The sequence below is a fragment of the Rhynchophorus ferrugineus genome, unplaced genomic scaffold (assembly GCF_030347505.1).
Source record: "Rhynchophorus ferrugineus isolate W39M unplaced genomic scaffold, kcgeb_rfMv2 rfM3, whole genome shotgun sequence".
NCBI lineage: Eukaryota > Metazoa > Arthropoda > Insecta > Coleoptera > Curculionidae > Rhynchophorus > Rhynchophorus ferrugineus.
This window is the reverse complement of record NW_027472582.1, coordinates 18,177,559-18,192,753: the sequence shown is the minus strand read 5'-3', so window position 1 is coordinate 18,192,753 and position 15,195 is coordinate 18,177,559. Positions and strand designations below refer to the sequence as shown.

Below are 15,195 nucleotides of genomic sequence, written 5' to 3'. Positions count from 1 at the left end.
TATTTCCCTATTATAAAATTATAATTTTTTATTAATTATTAACTTATAGCTATAGTTTACACTAAATGTATACACTCTATATAAGTTCGTATGGTTTTGTTCGCTTCAATCTCCTGACATCCTGCGCGCTGTCCAGCAGTTGTATTGCTTCCACGTTCGTGTTTCAAGGCGAAATCTTGGATAACTTCGCAAATCCATTTGATTTCCAGGTCATCGTGCAGTTCTTCATTGGTTACATAGCGATAGGCATTGGTAATCAATCGAAGAACCTTGTTTTGACAGCGATGTATGATCAGTTGATTTGAATTTTTAGTGCAACCCCATATTTGCACCCCATAGGTCCAAATTGGCTTTATAATTGTATTATAGATCAACCTCTTTGATATTAGATCAAGTTGAGAGTAGCTTCCGACTAATCAGTATAGTTGCTTTATTTTGGTTCTAATGTGTTTTGATTTTTGTCTAACGTGATGCTTCCAATTTAATCTACCGTCAAGATGTATTCCAAGGCATTTAACTGATTCTGCTTGAGGAATCGGGCATCCATTGAGTGATATAATTAAGTTTTTATTATTTCGCCCCAATACAAAATTTACGTGGACAGATTTGGAGCTATTAAGTCGAATTTTCCAATCATTCGTCCATTTGTAGATTTTTTTGATCCACTTGCACTTTTTCTATTGCCCTAGGCAGAGATATTCTTTTGCTATAATAATTGTGTCATCAGCAAAGGTTCCAAGTAGTGTTTCTTTTGTTGTTGGAATGTCAGCAGTGTAGAGCAGATACAGGAGAGGTCCTAAGACGCTACCTTGTGGAACTCCAGCCGAAATAGTTTTAAATGTCGTTTTAGAATAGTACTAAAAACTAGTTTCATTTTAGCCAGCATTAATATGTTGCTAAAATTTATAGATGGTTTGTAGAGGTACTTTCATTTGTAGGTATCTCTCAATTGACGATGTAAAGTAAAAGTGTCTTGGAAATCACAATTACTCAAAATTTAAATAAAAGTATACACAAAAATATGTGACATTGATAGAGGCTTCCATTAGTTGACTATTATGTTGTTGATGGTTACATTACCTGCTCTTGGATTAGTTGGTATTAACATTCTGTAGAAAACTCATAGAGCATTCACACAGAGCTTGTATGTATACTTGTATATATGGGGCTGTTATGTTAGAAAATGTATATTATTTTCCAAAGTAATATTGATTGTTTTAATGTGTAAAACATATCTTTTAATTAAACATAAAAATCTCATACTAATACATAAACCAGTGTTATACATATGCAATTATTTCATTAAGTAAATATCTTCATTAGATTAGCAAATAAGAAGTTTTTTAATTGATCATACAATAATTAATTTTATTTTCAGCTTTATGAATATATAAGTATTAATTTCTCACTAGACATTATTTCATTATTTTTCAGAATATTCTTCTTCGTGATATTTGTGATATTTCACTATCAAATATCACGATTAAGGGATAAAAGCTTACGAAGAAGATTGTTATTATGGCCCTTAACAACACTTCATATTACTACAGCGCAAAAGATAAATAGCGTCCGTCATATTTATATTGTATATTATATTTTTCACAACATTAAACAAAAAAAGATGATATCAGTATTATCCAAAAATAGACATAAACGTTTACTTTTCTCGATTTCCTTGACGCAGTTCAATTCAATTAGGGGAAATCGATCATTAGCCATGAATTATTAATAAATATATCGAGCTGACCTTCAATGTCAATCGCTAATGCCATTTTTGTTACACTCTGTTAGTCGCTGATGATTGAGTATGCTACAACTTCCTAATAATTTCATTTTTATATTGTTCTGGTATTGTAACAGTGTTGATTTATTGACGATAAAGACAATTGTTTTGTAGGATATCCAATTTTATATTTAATTTTATTTCGATTTGAGTACGCACGTTTTTGGTTCAATTATGTACAATTATATACGTGCTCTGACGGTTTGAGTGGCAAGTTCAGTTTTAATATATTCAGTCCATCTGTGCCTTCTGTAAATTTCGACCTTTATCAAGTTCTGACCCTTGTCAAATAACTGAGAAATGGTCAGTTAGGGAATTTGCAGTTTTAATAAGATCTCGATAAAATAATAAAAATATGTTTTAACTCCTGTACAACATTCAAGTATTATTATAATGATATTCCTGTGGGATTAAAATTAATTGAATATTGTTGCTCTTGATTGTTTCTGATAAAAAATTGTTTTCTACTATAACTAGCAACAGGCGCAAGAGTCTCTGGATCTAAGAAATTTTATCACATTTTGTAATAAGTATGAAAGATAAACTATGTAATTATTATGTATTCAAATTAACACATCATTACGAAAATTGATAACTTCTGAGAATTTATTTCAAGAAACAATTTCATAATAAGTGATTTTAATAACAGAAACTTTAAAATATATGTAAGTTTATTAATTTTTTGTATATATTATTGTATTTATAGCATCTATTTAAATATCATTTGTGATTTTTATTTAATTTTTAAATTACTGTTATGCTAATAAAATAAATTGCATATGTTTTTATATTGATTTTAGCTTTTGTATATGTATATTTCATTATATCATATATAAAGTAATTCAGTATGTTTAGAAATACTTTTAACAAACTTTTATTTGCTTATTGAGGTGGACAGTTGGGACAGAACATTGGTTCAACTAAATAAATTATGAACAGCTGGCAATTTTGAGAAGGGGATACATTTCCGGAACGGTGAAAGGACTATCGACAAGAATAAGCGAAGCTTGAGCCGCTTAAATCCTTTTGGGTCACTTAAGGATACTTTTTGACCCTTGTGAAACCTCTGATTTGGTAATAATTAATGAATGGTGGGAATGGTGTAATTTTTGATATTGTAAAACTTATTTAATTAACTCAAATTTTGTTTAAATGGTATATATGTTATCATTTCGTTTTTTTGTTGGTATTGATAAATAGTTCCACATAAAACTTTTTTTTTCTTTAGTTTTATGAAAGCTTTCGATCGTTGACTCTTTTGTTGTTATTATCAAAAGAATACTGTTAATAACTGGTTTGGTAGGGCAGTGGTAAATCCAAAACAGAGGCGATAGGGCGGTCCTCCTACTCTTGCGTAGTCGCGGGTTCAAATTCTGCTTGGGCATGGTCGTAAATGTATGTTTGTGATTGTTTAACATTTGTGGTTGTTCTAGGTCAGGAGTGTAAAATACGACAAGGAAAATGGTAACCAGGCTAGGTAAGATAGGATGTCTTCTGGGATGATCTCCAAGTTGGTCACTTGCCAGTTGGTAGGTTCAATACCGAGAACCAGGGTTCGGAAGCCACGATAAGCGTAGGTCCAGCTACTAAAAATACAAGAGGTTGTCTAAAATCCATATACATACATATGGATATATGAAAATAGACCAAATTTGCGATAATGTGTCTTAAATATTACCAAAAAGAAGGAAGATATGCGGAATAAATAAAACAAAAATTGTTATTTTAACCAGTTGAGCCTAGAGCGGCATTGCTGGTATACTATTTGAAATATGATCTGATATTCAATTCTAAAGCTTCAGTACTTGTAGTTATTGCTTTGAAATTATGAGAAAGGTTTAATTACGAATAATTATGTATATATAGATCATGTTCGAAAGTATATACATGTATTTTTCATTGACTTCATATAAATATTTTATCTATTTTTGAGTTGCGGTTAAATGTTGTTATTTAAAGTAGTTTAATCTGAAGCGATTTGTTTATTTTTATTTTGTTTAAGGAAATTTATTTATTTATTTGTATATTATACACCCATTAGCCTCCAGGACTATTTAGGATCTGTTTACAGATATACAATATAGTCTCGTATATACAATGAGTCTAGGTATATAATGTTATTACAAGTATGTTGTAAGATGACAAGTAAAACATGTTTAAAGCATATAGATACATGGATATATGAATGCTACAGTATAATGGTCGCATAACCTATGACAGTGATAAGGAAACAGGATTAAAAAAATTCAACGAACATGCATGATATTACATAGATGCACACTATTATATTTCTAGTAATAGTCCTGTTACGGTTAGAAAATTAATCAGCTTGTCCAGGCTCTCCAGCCTAAGGCACTGGTTTATCGTCTCTCCCAGGTTGACCAACCGCCTTTGCGAGTTGTATCTTCGGCATTCGATTAGTATGCGTTTGGTTGACAGTGAGGAACCGCATTCGACGCACAGTGGTGGACTTCTTCCTTTAATGAGAAACTCATGGGTCAATTTGCAGTGACCAATTCTGAGACCTAGTGATCCCTCCCTCTTCTTGGCTAAGTAATCCGCTCTTTCATTTTTAATGATCTCAGAGTGAGAAGAGAGCCACATAAACGTGATAGTTTTGCCGCTCCTTTCTGATTTAGATATTAGTTCACGGATAAGAATTCCTATCGGGTGTAGAAGTAGATATGGTTGGAGGCACTTTAAGGAGCTCATTGAATCGGAGGCGATAACTAATCGTTTGTCTTGTACATCTTGTACTGAGGTCAGAGCTCTATATATGGCAAATGGTTCAGCCGTCAATACACTCGATGAAACAGGGAGTTAAGGCAATTTAGATAAAACACATAATGTTAATCATTTACAGGCTAGAAAACAAAAATTTTATGTAGAACATTCTACATTGCTTTAGATTAAGGGGTAATACTAGTTTAGAAATTTGAAGAGTCGATATTTTTCATGTTTTACTGTTTTATTAAATCGTGGTATCTAAAAACGAAATTTTAAATAAGCTTTTCTCGAAAATGCTTTTTTCGAGGTAGTTGCAATGTGTGAGCGTTCTCTATACATATGGTATCAAAATAAAATCCAAATTTTGTTAGAGTTTATGATGCAGTCTTAAGTCCGTAGTCGAAAGCAGATCAGCAATCAATAAAAATTTTAATTGCATGATCTCCACGTCTACGAATATATGATTATTCATAAACAACTGTCACAATCCCGATTGCATCCCAATATCGCCTGTTATAATCGGCTTATCTCATCGTATTCTCATGATCGTCATAAACATATTTCCTTAGGAGAATTAATAGATCGATAGTTTTTGCAACGTTCACTATCTTATTTTAGTAGGAGAACAATTATCTCTTTATTTCGTGCTCACTGAAACTCTTTCCGATCGCCACTTTGTGAGTAGCACGTTAAGCAGTTTAAAGTTTTTGTCACTGGCTGGTAGAATTGCTAGACTCTGAGGTAGGTTATGATTGTAGAGCTGCATGAAGAACTCACTCCATTATTCGATATGCTCATCGTGTTACTTGCAAAGGTTTCATCTGCTTTTGAATGTTGCCCTTGGTAGATTTACTTCTACCGCTCAATCAACTAAGTGCTCTATTTAATATCTCGGTATATCTCGAGATATGTCATATAATTTTATTTTCTTATGATTTTATCCGTTTTGTATTCATTATTCATATATTTATAAAATATTTTCAGCATATTTGGTTATAATACATCTCTTATCTCTGGGTTACTTAAATTTAATCATTTTCTCGTTTTTAAACGACAAAACAAATCTTAGATTAGGCAAGCCTACCCGTAATAAAGCTTCATATGTATTTTTGTACGTAAGACATACGCATGAAGCTCTTGATAACGGATGGGCGTAATATTTCAAGCACCTCGTTACTGATTAAAAAAGTTGAAAAAACAGATGATAAATTACTATTGACAAATAATAATGCGAAAATAACTTGGATCATTTATCATCCTCAATTGTTTTGGTCCGTTAATTCAATTAGGCGAATTAACAAGCTCACCGAAGACGAAAATCATTAACAGAAACTCAGTGGCGTGAAAGGAAGCAATTTATAAATACGGCCTTAATACGGTCTTTAGCGAAACTGGCTTTCAGCGAAATAAACTTCTATTTTCGGAAAGTATCTGTCATCGTTATCCCGCCAAACAGTAAAAACAATAAAAGACCGGCAAAGATACATTTCCAGTCGGAATGAATATTTTAAATGGAAACAAATCAGTGAGTCTTTGTTCGGCCGTTGGATTACTTGCAAGAAAGGAAATTTATTGCGAGGCGAATATAAGAAAAAATTGGGGTAATTTTCTTTCAATTTGGACATTGTATTGTGAAATATCCAGATATTTGAGATTCGGAAATTGAAAATATACTGAGCTCTATCCCAGTGTTAAGTATACTTATAGTCTATTTTTAATATAGTTTTTTTAATAACGCGTCGTGTATATTTGCGACGTCGAAACATTACAATACTGCCACATCAACTCTGAGTTTTAGTTCAGTTTGGCATGGATTGACATACAAGAAAATTCTAATCTAATTAAAATAATTGAACAAATATAAATGTTATCAAATATAATTTATTTTAACATTATAGTACATCTAATACTTATATTATCGAAGGATTTAAAACTGCAATTAAGAATACAGGTATAATAGTTTGTAGGTTAGATTTGTTTTGTTTACATTGTCCTCTTTTCTACACCATCCATGAGGTAGAGTTAGTGTTGGACGCCTAATCCACCTAATTAACAATTGTATAACTTACATATTTTAGAAGAAACATATAGAAGAAACATTAGAAGAAACATTTAGAAGAAACATATATTTTAGTAGAAACATATTTTACTTTCATTAGAGAGCATATTTACCTTTTTATGTTTAGAGCTTGTTTCCTTCGATGGTGTGTTTACTTGGCAAGTCATCTTGGTATCACTGTATTTTTATTTCTTCTGCTACTATCTATGCACACCATTCTTGATAAAATTAATCACTGAATTCTGAGATATGCATTTACCATATCTACAATACAGCTAATATTCATTCTCTCCTCATACATTCTAACCTAATGCTCATGTTTAATTTTGAACAATTACAATCATATCTGTGCACACAAATCTTTCACGCCCTACAATACCATTTTCTACAGTTATATTCAATTAATTATGTGCATACCTTTAGTTGTTTCCACTCTCATGACTCTGTCTCAGGAATTTCCAGCATTGCACAGCATTATCACATATCCTGAAAGTTTCCTTCAGTCACTTTCACTTTCCAACTCACTGTTCAATTCAATCACTAAACTATTAATTTCTAATCTGTCTAAAACATCTTCATCATTCCATCATTTATCAATTACTTCCTCTGTATGTCTTATCGAGTTCATCCAAACCGAAGGTATTATGGTTGACAATGCTTCCTTCCACATATCCAAACATTTTTTGGCGAAATATCCTTCTCGACCACCAATATATCTGCAATTAATTATTAATAAATATAATGACTAACAAAACCTAATCGAATGCTATTGTAACTTTTTTCATCAATTTTTATTATCTTTACACTTTTTTGTTACTGTTTTGCCAAGAGTACCACAATGAACCATTTTGAAATATTCAAGTCTCATCAAGATACACAAATTCAAATAGTTTATCTTCCTTGGCGTTATTTTATGCCTTTAAAAATTGAATTCTTTTTTAGGTAATGTCTGGAAGTTCCATTAAACCTCTCCGAGAGTTATCTTTATTTAAACCCTATGCCCTCTAAGAGTGTATGAAAGGATGTCTTACATTCCTCAAAAAGCTGCATGCCCCTAACTCTTTTATGTATACTTTCCAGAGAGACAATTTTCTCTAAAATAATTTTATTAAATTATATCGATAAAATAATGTGTGAATGTATTTTATTATTTTGATAATAAATGTTGAAGCCATTGCGGATCTACGATATGCTATGGTGTCGGAATATGGATAAAAAAGTATAATATCAATATAATGCAAACTTATCTAAATAAATTTCTACGCAGTATTGTTAACGCTCTATGGTATATTAGAAATGAAGACACCCACAAAGAATTAAGTTGACTAATGGTCAGAGAAGAAATTAAATAGCTTGCAAAAAACACCAAATCAGTCAATGTATATTTAAATGTACCACAACTTACTGGAAGTCTACTTACTGGAACGCTGAAGAGACGAAAAGGGCCCTATGGACGAAATTCGACCACAATTTAATAAGTTAATCATGTTTCAATCATAACAGAGTAAAGGGTATACTTTAAAGATAATATGTTATAACTAAAATAATAAATGTCTCTGTATAATCATATTAATATAACTATCTTAAGAACTCACTGACCTTTTTTAAATGCCACTTAATTAAATCTAGTTTCCATTCATTTTCAATTATCAACAAACTAATAATACATCATTTTAATACGCCTGATCGTATTAAAATTATGATCAACAGATATCTGAACTAATTTTATCTAACATATGAACTTGGAAGAACATTATTTTAATTGAGGAGAACCTTTTATAATTTTTTTTCTAATACCCTTTACATTCTACGTTAAAAATGAAATATATTCTGTATGTGTATACCTATGTATGGAAAATTTGATGATTAGAGAAGATATTTGCACATAGAGAACACCAGGCAGACTGTTTTCAAGTTACAAAATAATATGGCCCTATTTATGTGTTTATAATGACCTTATTTTAATAATTGGTTTAAGCACATTAATTGCATTTATAGCACTAGATATATCCTACTAAATAATGAATCAGCTTCAAATTTATTGAAAAAAACTGATCTTTGGATGAAGCCAAAAGTTATATGCCGCTAATAGATATGAAATGTCCCTCAAATTTAATTCAAAATGCTTTTTTTTTATTATTATTTAAATATTGTTATCGTTTGCTGTTTTGCAAGAATATATCGAAGAAAAAAATATTCGGATATTTCATTAGGAAATTGTAAGGTAATTAAAAAAAATAAATGAACGAAATAATAACGGTATAAAAATTATATAAATTTTTGTCCGCCTCTCCCTTTTTCATCTTCCATGACAACTCGTCAGAAAATCAAGTTAATTTTTGTTCCTAAAGAGGCCTGGAAGGCCGTTGAACTTGGCCATTAAAATCATAGGCCTATCGTGAAATGTACAAAGCAATTTCATTAATTTCGTTGATTTATGAGCTGCTATAAAAACATGACTGTAATTTTTTTGAAAACTTAATTTAATTATCTTTTGATTTATGTATGGACTGTTTATCTTTTTCACTGTCATCAAACTTATCGTTTCTCAAGATACAATCTAGATTTTCGTTGTTAAACCACCATAACATCACTTCCCCATTGATTCGACCGTGGTTGGGATTATTCTGTCGTTCCCTTTTAAAAATTTAGCGGACAAAAACATGGCTGGGCATTAAGGAGGTATTTTCCTGCAAAGCCGTTTCTTTATTTAAACCGAATGGTGCAAAAAGCAAACACAAGAAAGCCTTTTCAATGGAACGTTCCGTTTGTTTTTGTGTATCGTTTCCCATTGAAAACCAACGAGCGGCTACATGCTTTTTATTCACAGTTGGAAAAAGGTCGAGCTAACGCGTTTGACAATTCATGGTCCATATCGCTAGTGTTTTTTATTATTTAACTGAATGGAAATATGTGTATATAATTTACAAAATGTGTAGGGTATAAAAGCTGGTCTATTTTTCTTTACAGTTAATTTATTTTACAGAAAGATGTGGCGACTTATTGAATTGAGAGTTCAAGTCTCTCAATCTCTATCACATATTCACTTTCCTTCTTATACTTCAAAGTCTCCTTGGCATGGATTCTTTCTCACGTGCGAATATATGGTAACCCAGCATTTTATACATTGCTCAATCACGCATATCTCACTTCCAATTTTAATAAATATATTAATGACATTGTGCAATGCTTCTAGTCAAACCTCACTGACAAAAATCTCTCAGATTAAGCCAGTTTTCTTTACTAACCTACTCACACCATGAGTTAATTATTGTCATTTAACTCACGGTCATCTAATGAACACATAATCTATCCAAAAATGGTGTGAACATAAATCAAAACGTCGCAATGTTGCCGCATCAACTCTGAGTTTTAGTTCAGTTTGGCTTTGATATATAACAAAGTTCTAGTTTAAATAAAATAATGAAACAAAAATGTTATCAAGTATATATAGTTTATTTTAACATTATAGTACATATAATGCATATATTATCGAATCATTTAAAATTCACTTAATTATACAACCACTATAATTTATAGGTTAAAATTGTTTTATCATATTTACATTGAACTCTTTTCCACACCTCCCATGTGGTAGAATTATTCTAGGCCCATTTTTTTCTATTTCTAGTCCCCAGCTCTCCCTCTGGAGGTCTAATCTACCTAACAATTGCATATCCAAGTAATGTATTTTACTAATAATTAATTTTATGTTTCCTTGTCGAGTCATATCACTGTATTTTTTATTTGTTCTGCTACTACCTGTGTAGAACTGAATTCATTCTAATGTATTTGCCACACCTGAAAAACAGTTTGTATTTTTTCTTTCCTCAACATTTTAATCAAATACTCATCTATATTCTGAACAATTACACACATATCGAATGAACATAAATCTTTCGCACTCTAGAATACGATTTCCTAATTCATCATTCATCATCATCCCATATTCAAAAAATTGCACTCAAGTTAATGACTAAGCTGTTTGTTTCCAATCTACACAATGTTTGTTTAGAAATTCCATCATTTCTCAAATTTTTTTTAATGTGTCTGATCGAGGGAAACCAAACCGAAGGCGCTACTAACCATTCCTTTTTCTAGTATGAAGCACAATATATCTGTAATGAATTATTAATAAATGTTATGACTAATAAAACCTAATTAATTGTTATTCTATATTATTATTACCTTTTTCTATCCACTTTTGTTGCCACAACACTATTTTTATGATCATCTTGCCATGATCCCATTCTGAAATATTAATATCTCGTCTAAATACATAAATTGAAATGATAAGTCTACCTTCATTTCTCTTCGATACTTTTCAGACAAACAGTTTCCTCTGAAATAATTGTATTACATCATGTTTATATTGAAATAAAAACTACTCACTGATTTTATATATTTCATATATTTGTTCTCTAATAGTGCTAACATCAAGCTGATCATGATTATTCACGTACTTCGTATGATGACGGTTTCTTTTCGGTAAATCCAAGATAAAGTTTTTCATTTTTTGAGATATTTCAGTGACCGTGTCCATTCAGTGCAGTTGCAACACGCCAAAATATATTTTCAATAAAGACTGTGACGAATTAATATTTAACAGTAAATATGCTTACCTCTCTAAGGAATTTTATGGCAATTATCTCGTTACTGTGCGAAGTATTTGAAATTTATCAAAATTGCTTTGAAGAATTTCGTAAACGTTTGACAAACGGACGACGTTAACAGGCTGGTTCGGTTATATACTCGAACTTATCAAACAGCATTAAGTGTCTTTTTAACTATGATAAAATGAGAAGGAAAATATTGTCTGATTCTAAAACGAATTTAAAAAATGAAGCAGGCAATAAATAAAACATATTGATGACGTTTGTTCACAGCAACTTTGGATAGACTATAGAGAGTGCACCCCATTGTGAATATAGTTCACATTCGTTAATATGTGTATACCATCTTCTCAGCAAATCTCCTCGCTTAATCCCAATTAAATCAAACCATGGTTTGATGGACTATAGAAACGCTACTACTGAATATAATATGGACAGATTCCACCGTAATATAAATTATACCTATAAAATGCAATACTTTTAAGATTAGTTGTAGACCTACAGTGACTAGTACCAAATTTCTCATAGATTTATCTATGTTGATGTCAGCACTAAGTCTCATATACTTCCTTTTCGAGACCTACTATTTATCTGTACAATAAGTCTTCAATCTCTAGATCAATAAGTTGTAGTAGATAAGAATAAGAAAGTAGTTTACCCAAAGAATGTATTTATTGTATCTGTTAAAAACCTACTGTTGTATTTCTATTATATTCTACATTTTTACTTATATTTTTTTTCTAATTTTTTAACATTCTATGTTTCATGTGGCTTTTATATTTTATTTATATTTATATTTGTATTTTAACTTTAGTTGTTTATTCTTGTTTTTCTCTTCATTTTGTACTTTAATTATTTAGTTAGATTGTGCTTTAATCAATCAACTAATTATGTTCCTTTTGTTGTATTCATAATTTAGGTTTAGCTATTCTTATAATAATTTTTATTGTTGTGATAAAGTGATAAAATAAATAGTATTGCTTTATATATATTATTGTCAGTCGCTAAATAATATAATAATGTTGAAATAATAAACTTTCAATAACTAAATAAATAAAGCTTGCAGATAGCTTATCTTTAATTTGCCTTCTATGGCTTTCATTTAACTGCTTTATACTTTGTCTCACGTGAAACAACTCACCAACAATTGCGGAACTACACTTCTCTGAAGCTATGTTATAATTGCAAATATTGTTAACATTCATTTTAACTCTTGATGAACAAATTAACACATCTATTAGCTGCAATATTCGGTTAGCGCTTTGTTAAGAAATTTATTTACTAATTAAAACTGAAATGAATTAGGATAATTAGTTGGATAGGAGTTGGAGCTGGCAGCGTGTCGGTCGGAGCCAAAACTATTTGTTTATATATTTTGTGTCACCAATCTGACAGTTATTCCTGTTTCGTTGATTTGGGAGTAATTTGTTTTATTGAAATTTATTTATTTGTAGCGCATATTACACGAATATGTGAGGCCTAAATATTCTTCCTCGGTATAGGCTTTAACCGTGTCAAATTTCTATATATATATATATATATAAATATATATATATATATATATATTTATGTATTTATATATATATATATATATATATATATATATATATATATATATATTTATATATTTATAGAATATATTATTGCATTTGTTAGTAAATCTATTTATATCTTATGATCTTCGAATATGCCTTAGTTCTTATATTTAAATGTGGAATTATATGCCCTATAATACTGAATTTATATATTATTTTTGACAGTATTAATGCACGTTTCGAGAATATAAAAAGCTAAATAAAATCACGCATTTGAAAATAGTAACACCGAGTTATTGTTATAAATATTTCAGACCATTAAATAATTTACGATTAGACTTTAACTTGAATTATTACTTGAATAATTACTATGGTGGATATAAATTTTCATGAATATTTCGTAAGGTGCTGTCACTAACAGGATCGGACTTCGTAATGAAAGCATTAACTATATTTTATTAATAAAGGGCCCGGCTGGTTCTTTAACGAATAATGTTTCTGATTTATGTTTCAGGAAGTGCTTTTGCCGATTTATACGTTGGGTGTGTTATTTTTGATCAAAATAGCCATGCCGAATCCGAACTTTCCCGAAATGAACATACCACGAGGTGAAGCCGAGCTACTAGCTAATTTTCGGAATTTTAGCCATACCGTTGCTGTAGTACCTAATTCAACAGAAGTTCAGGTAATAATATATTTTTTTCAAATAGATAATTATATAATGCACTATTATTTAATTACTTGTAATGTAGTATTTTAATGTTTCCTAACATAATCAATACTGAACGTATATATTTCATTAAACCCCTTTAATTTTGATAAAATTTTGGCTCTACGTTTATGTGGATTGAAAATTGATTTAGATTAAGAACTGAACCCGGTAAGTGAACCAGGTTTTTTTTATCTTTTAAACATTTTTTGGTTATAACAACTTAGCACAAATGTTACAATGTCATTCTGACAAAAACATAACTAACAAAAATATAATATCAACATGTAACAGTCGTTGTATTGAATGCGGTTCAATAATATTTTAACCCAATTTCAACCATATGATATGAAATGAATGTATCTTTTGAGGCTATCCACATCTTGAAGCTGCTAGCGAACGAAACTAGTATTTGTATGTTGAAATCGATGGAGTATAATTCTCATAAGCTTGATACAGCATTCGATCATCTTCAGCCGCCTCTTTTTTCAAATTGAATTAAAAGCTTCCCGCAAATGCGATTTATTCGGTAAAAATTTAGATATTTCTAACGCATTGAAAACAAATTTTGTTCACACTTTGATGAAATAGCATATACTGAAAATTCTATACTTTGTTGTAAATATACAAATATAAATGTACTCGATGTGATGATACAGTAAAGCATCTTTTAAAATTAATGTATAATCCTGATGTTAATCGCATAATCTAATAATGGAATTACAAAAAACACATAGAAAAATGCCGAATTAATTAGTATTGTGACAATAAATTGTCAAAAAATTTAAACATTTATTTGCCATATAATGTATGAATTGATGCATAAATCTGTATATTGAATTTTTATTAATTGTCTTTAATTTTATAATTTCAGATAATTTTAATCATTGACAAGATATTTCGTGTATTATATTGTCAAACCCGCGATTCGTAAGTTTTCGTAACATAGTGAAAATTAGTACGTATTGATCTTTATATATAATATTTATCAAGAATCGTACACGTATCTAGCATTGAGGTTCGAACATTTTAGTGTTCTGTATTTCTTTGATATTTTGGAAAACATATATTATTATTCATCAAGTAAAAACATTGTTTTACATTATTAGTTATTTGTTTAGGTTTCCAGATATTGATTTTATGTTTTGAAACCATATGAAATGCAAATAAAGTTCAAAGAATTATTTCAGGGAACATTTTCTTGTTAAAATCTAAACTTCATAGCTATTTACTTTTACTTATAACTGAACTGGACATTTACTATTAAAACGAAAGAAAAAAGTTTATAGCTATTTCATAAAAAATATTAACTTAAAATTAAAACTCGCTCAAAATTTTTTTCAGAGATGGTTTCTAATAGGGTTGAACTTTTGATATTTGAGAGCAGGGATCAAAATTAAGTTTTTTGTGGGTGAGGAGGGCCAATTAGTTAGGTTGTCTGAACGAATATTAAACATGTTTTATTTTTAAAACGATTGGTGATGCTTTTTTTTATCTTTTTAGTCACAATTCAATTTCACCTTGGAAAAATCCCATAGGACTTTTGTACACCATAGCCTTATCTTTGAGTATCGTCATAATGAAGCTGTTATTTAGCTACATTATATAGCATTGAACGAAGGAAGAGATAATAGAAACAATGTCTGGTCAAAACGGCCAGTGGAATAGTATTTTGTATTTAAGAATAACATATGTCGCTTTTTGCCGGTTAGTGAGAACTTACTGTTTGACGTTTTTGTTTATATAAAGTGATAAAGTTTTAGGACGCT

At 30.1% G+C, this 15,195-nt stretch overlaps 1 protein-coding gene across 7 annotated transcripts in view; it reads left to right on the top strand.

Moving 5' to 3' along the window:
- LOC143193962 (cholesterol transporter ABCA5) overlaps positions 1 to 15,195 on the top strand; it is a 77,082-nt gene that overhangs the window by 27,804 nt on the left and 34,083 nt on the right. For all 7 annotated transcript variants that reach the window (XM_076400443.1, XM_076400442.1, XM_076400444.1 and 4 more), the window contains exon 3: positions 13,232 to 13,402. In XM_076400443.1, coding sequence (XP_076256558.1) covers positions 13,232 to 13,402 — 171 coding nt within the window. The remainder of the gene's footprint in view (positions 1 to 13,231; positions 13,403 to 15,195) is intronic.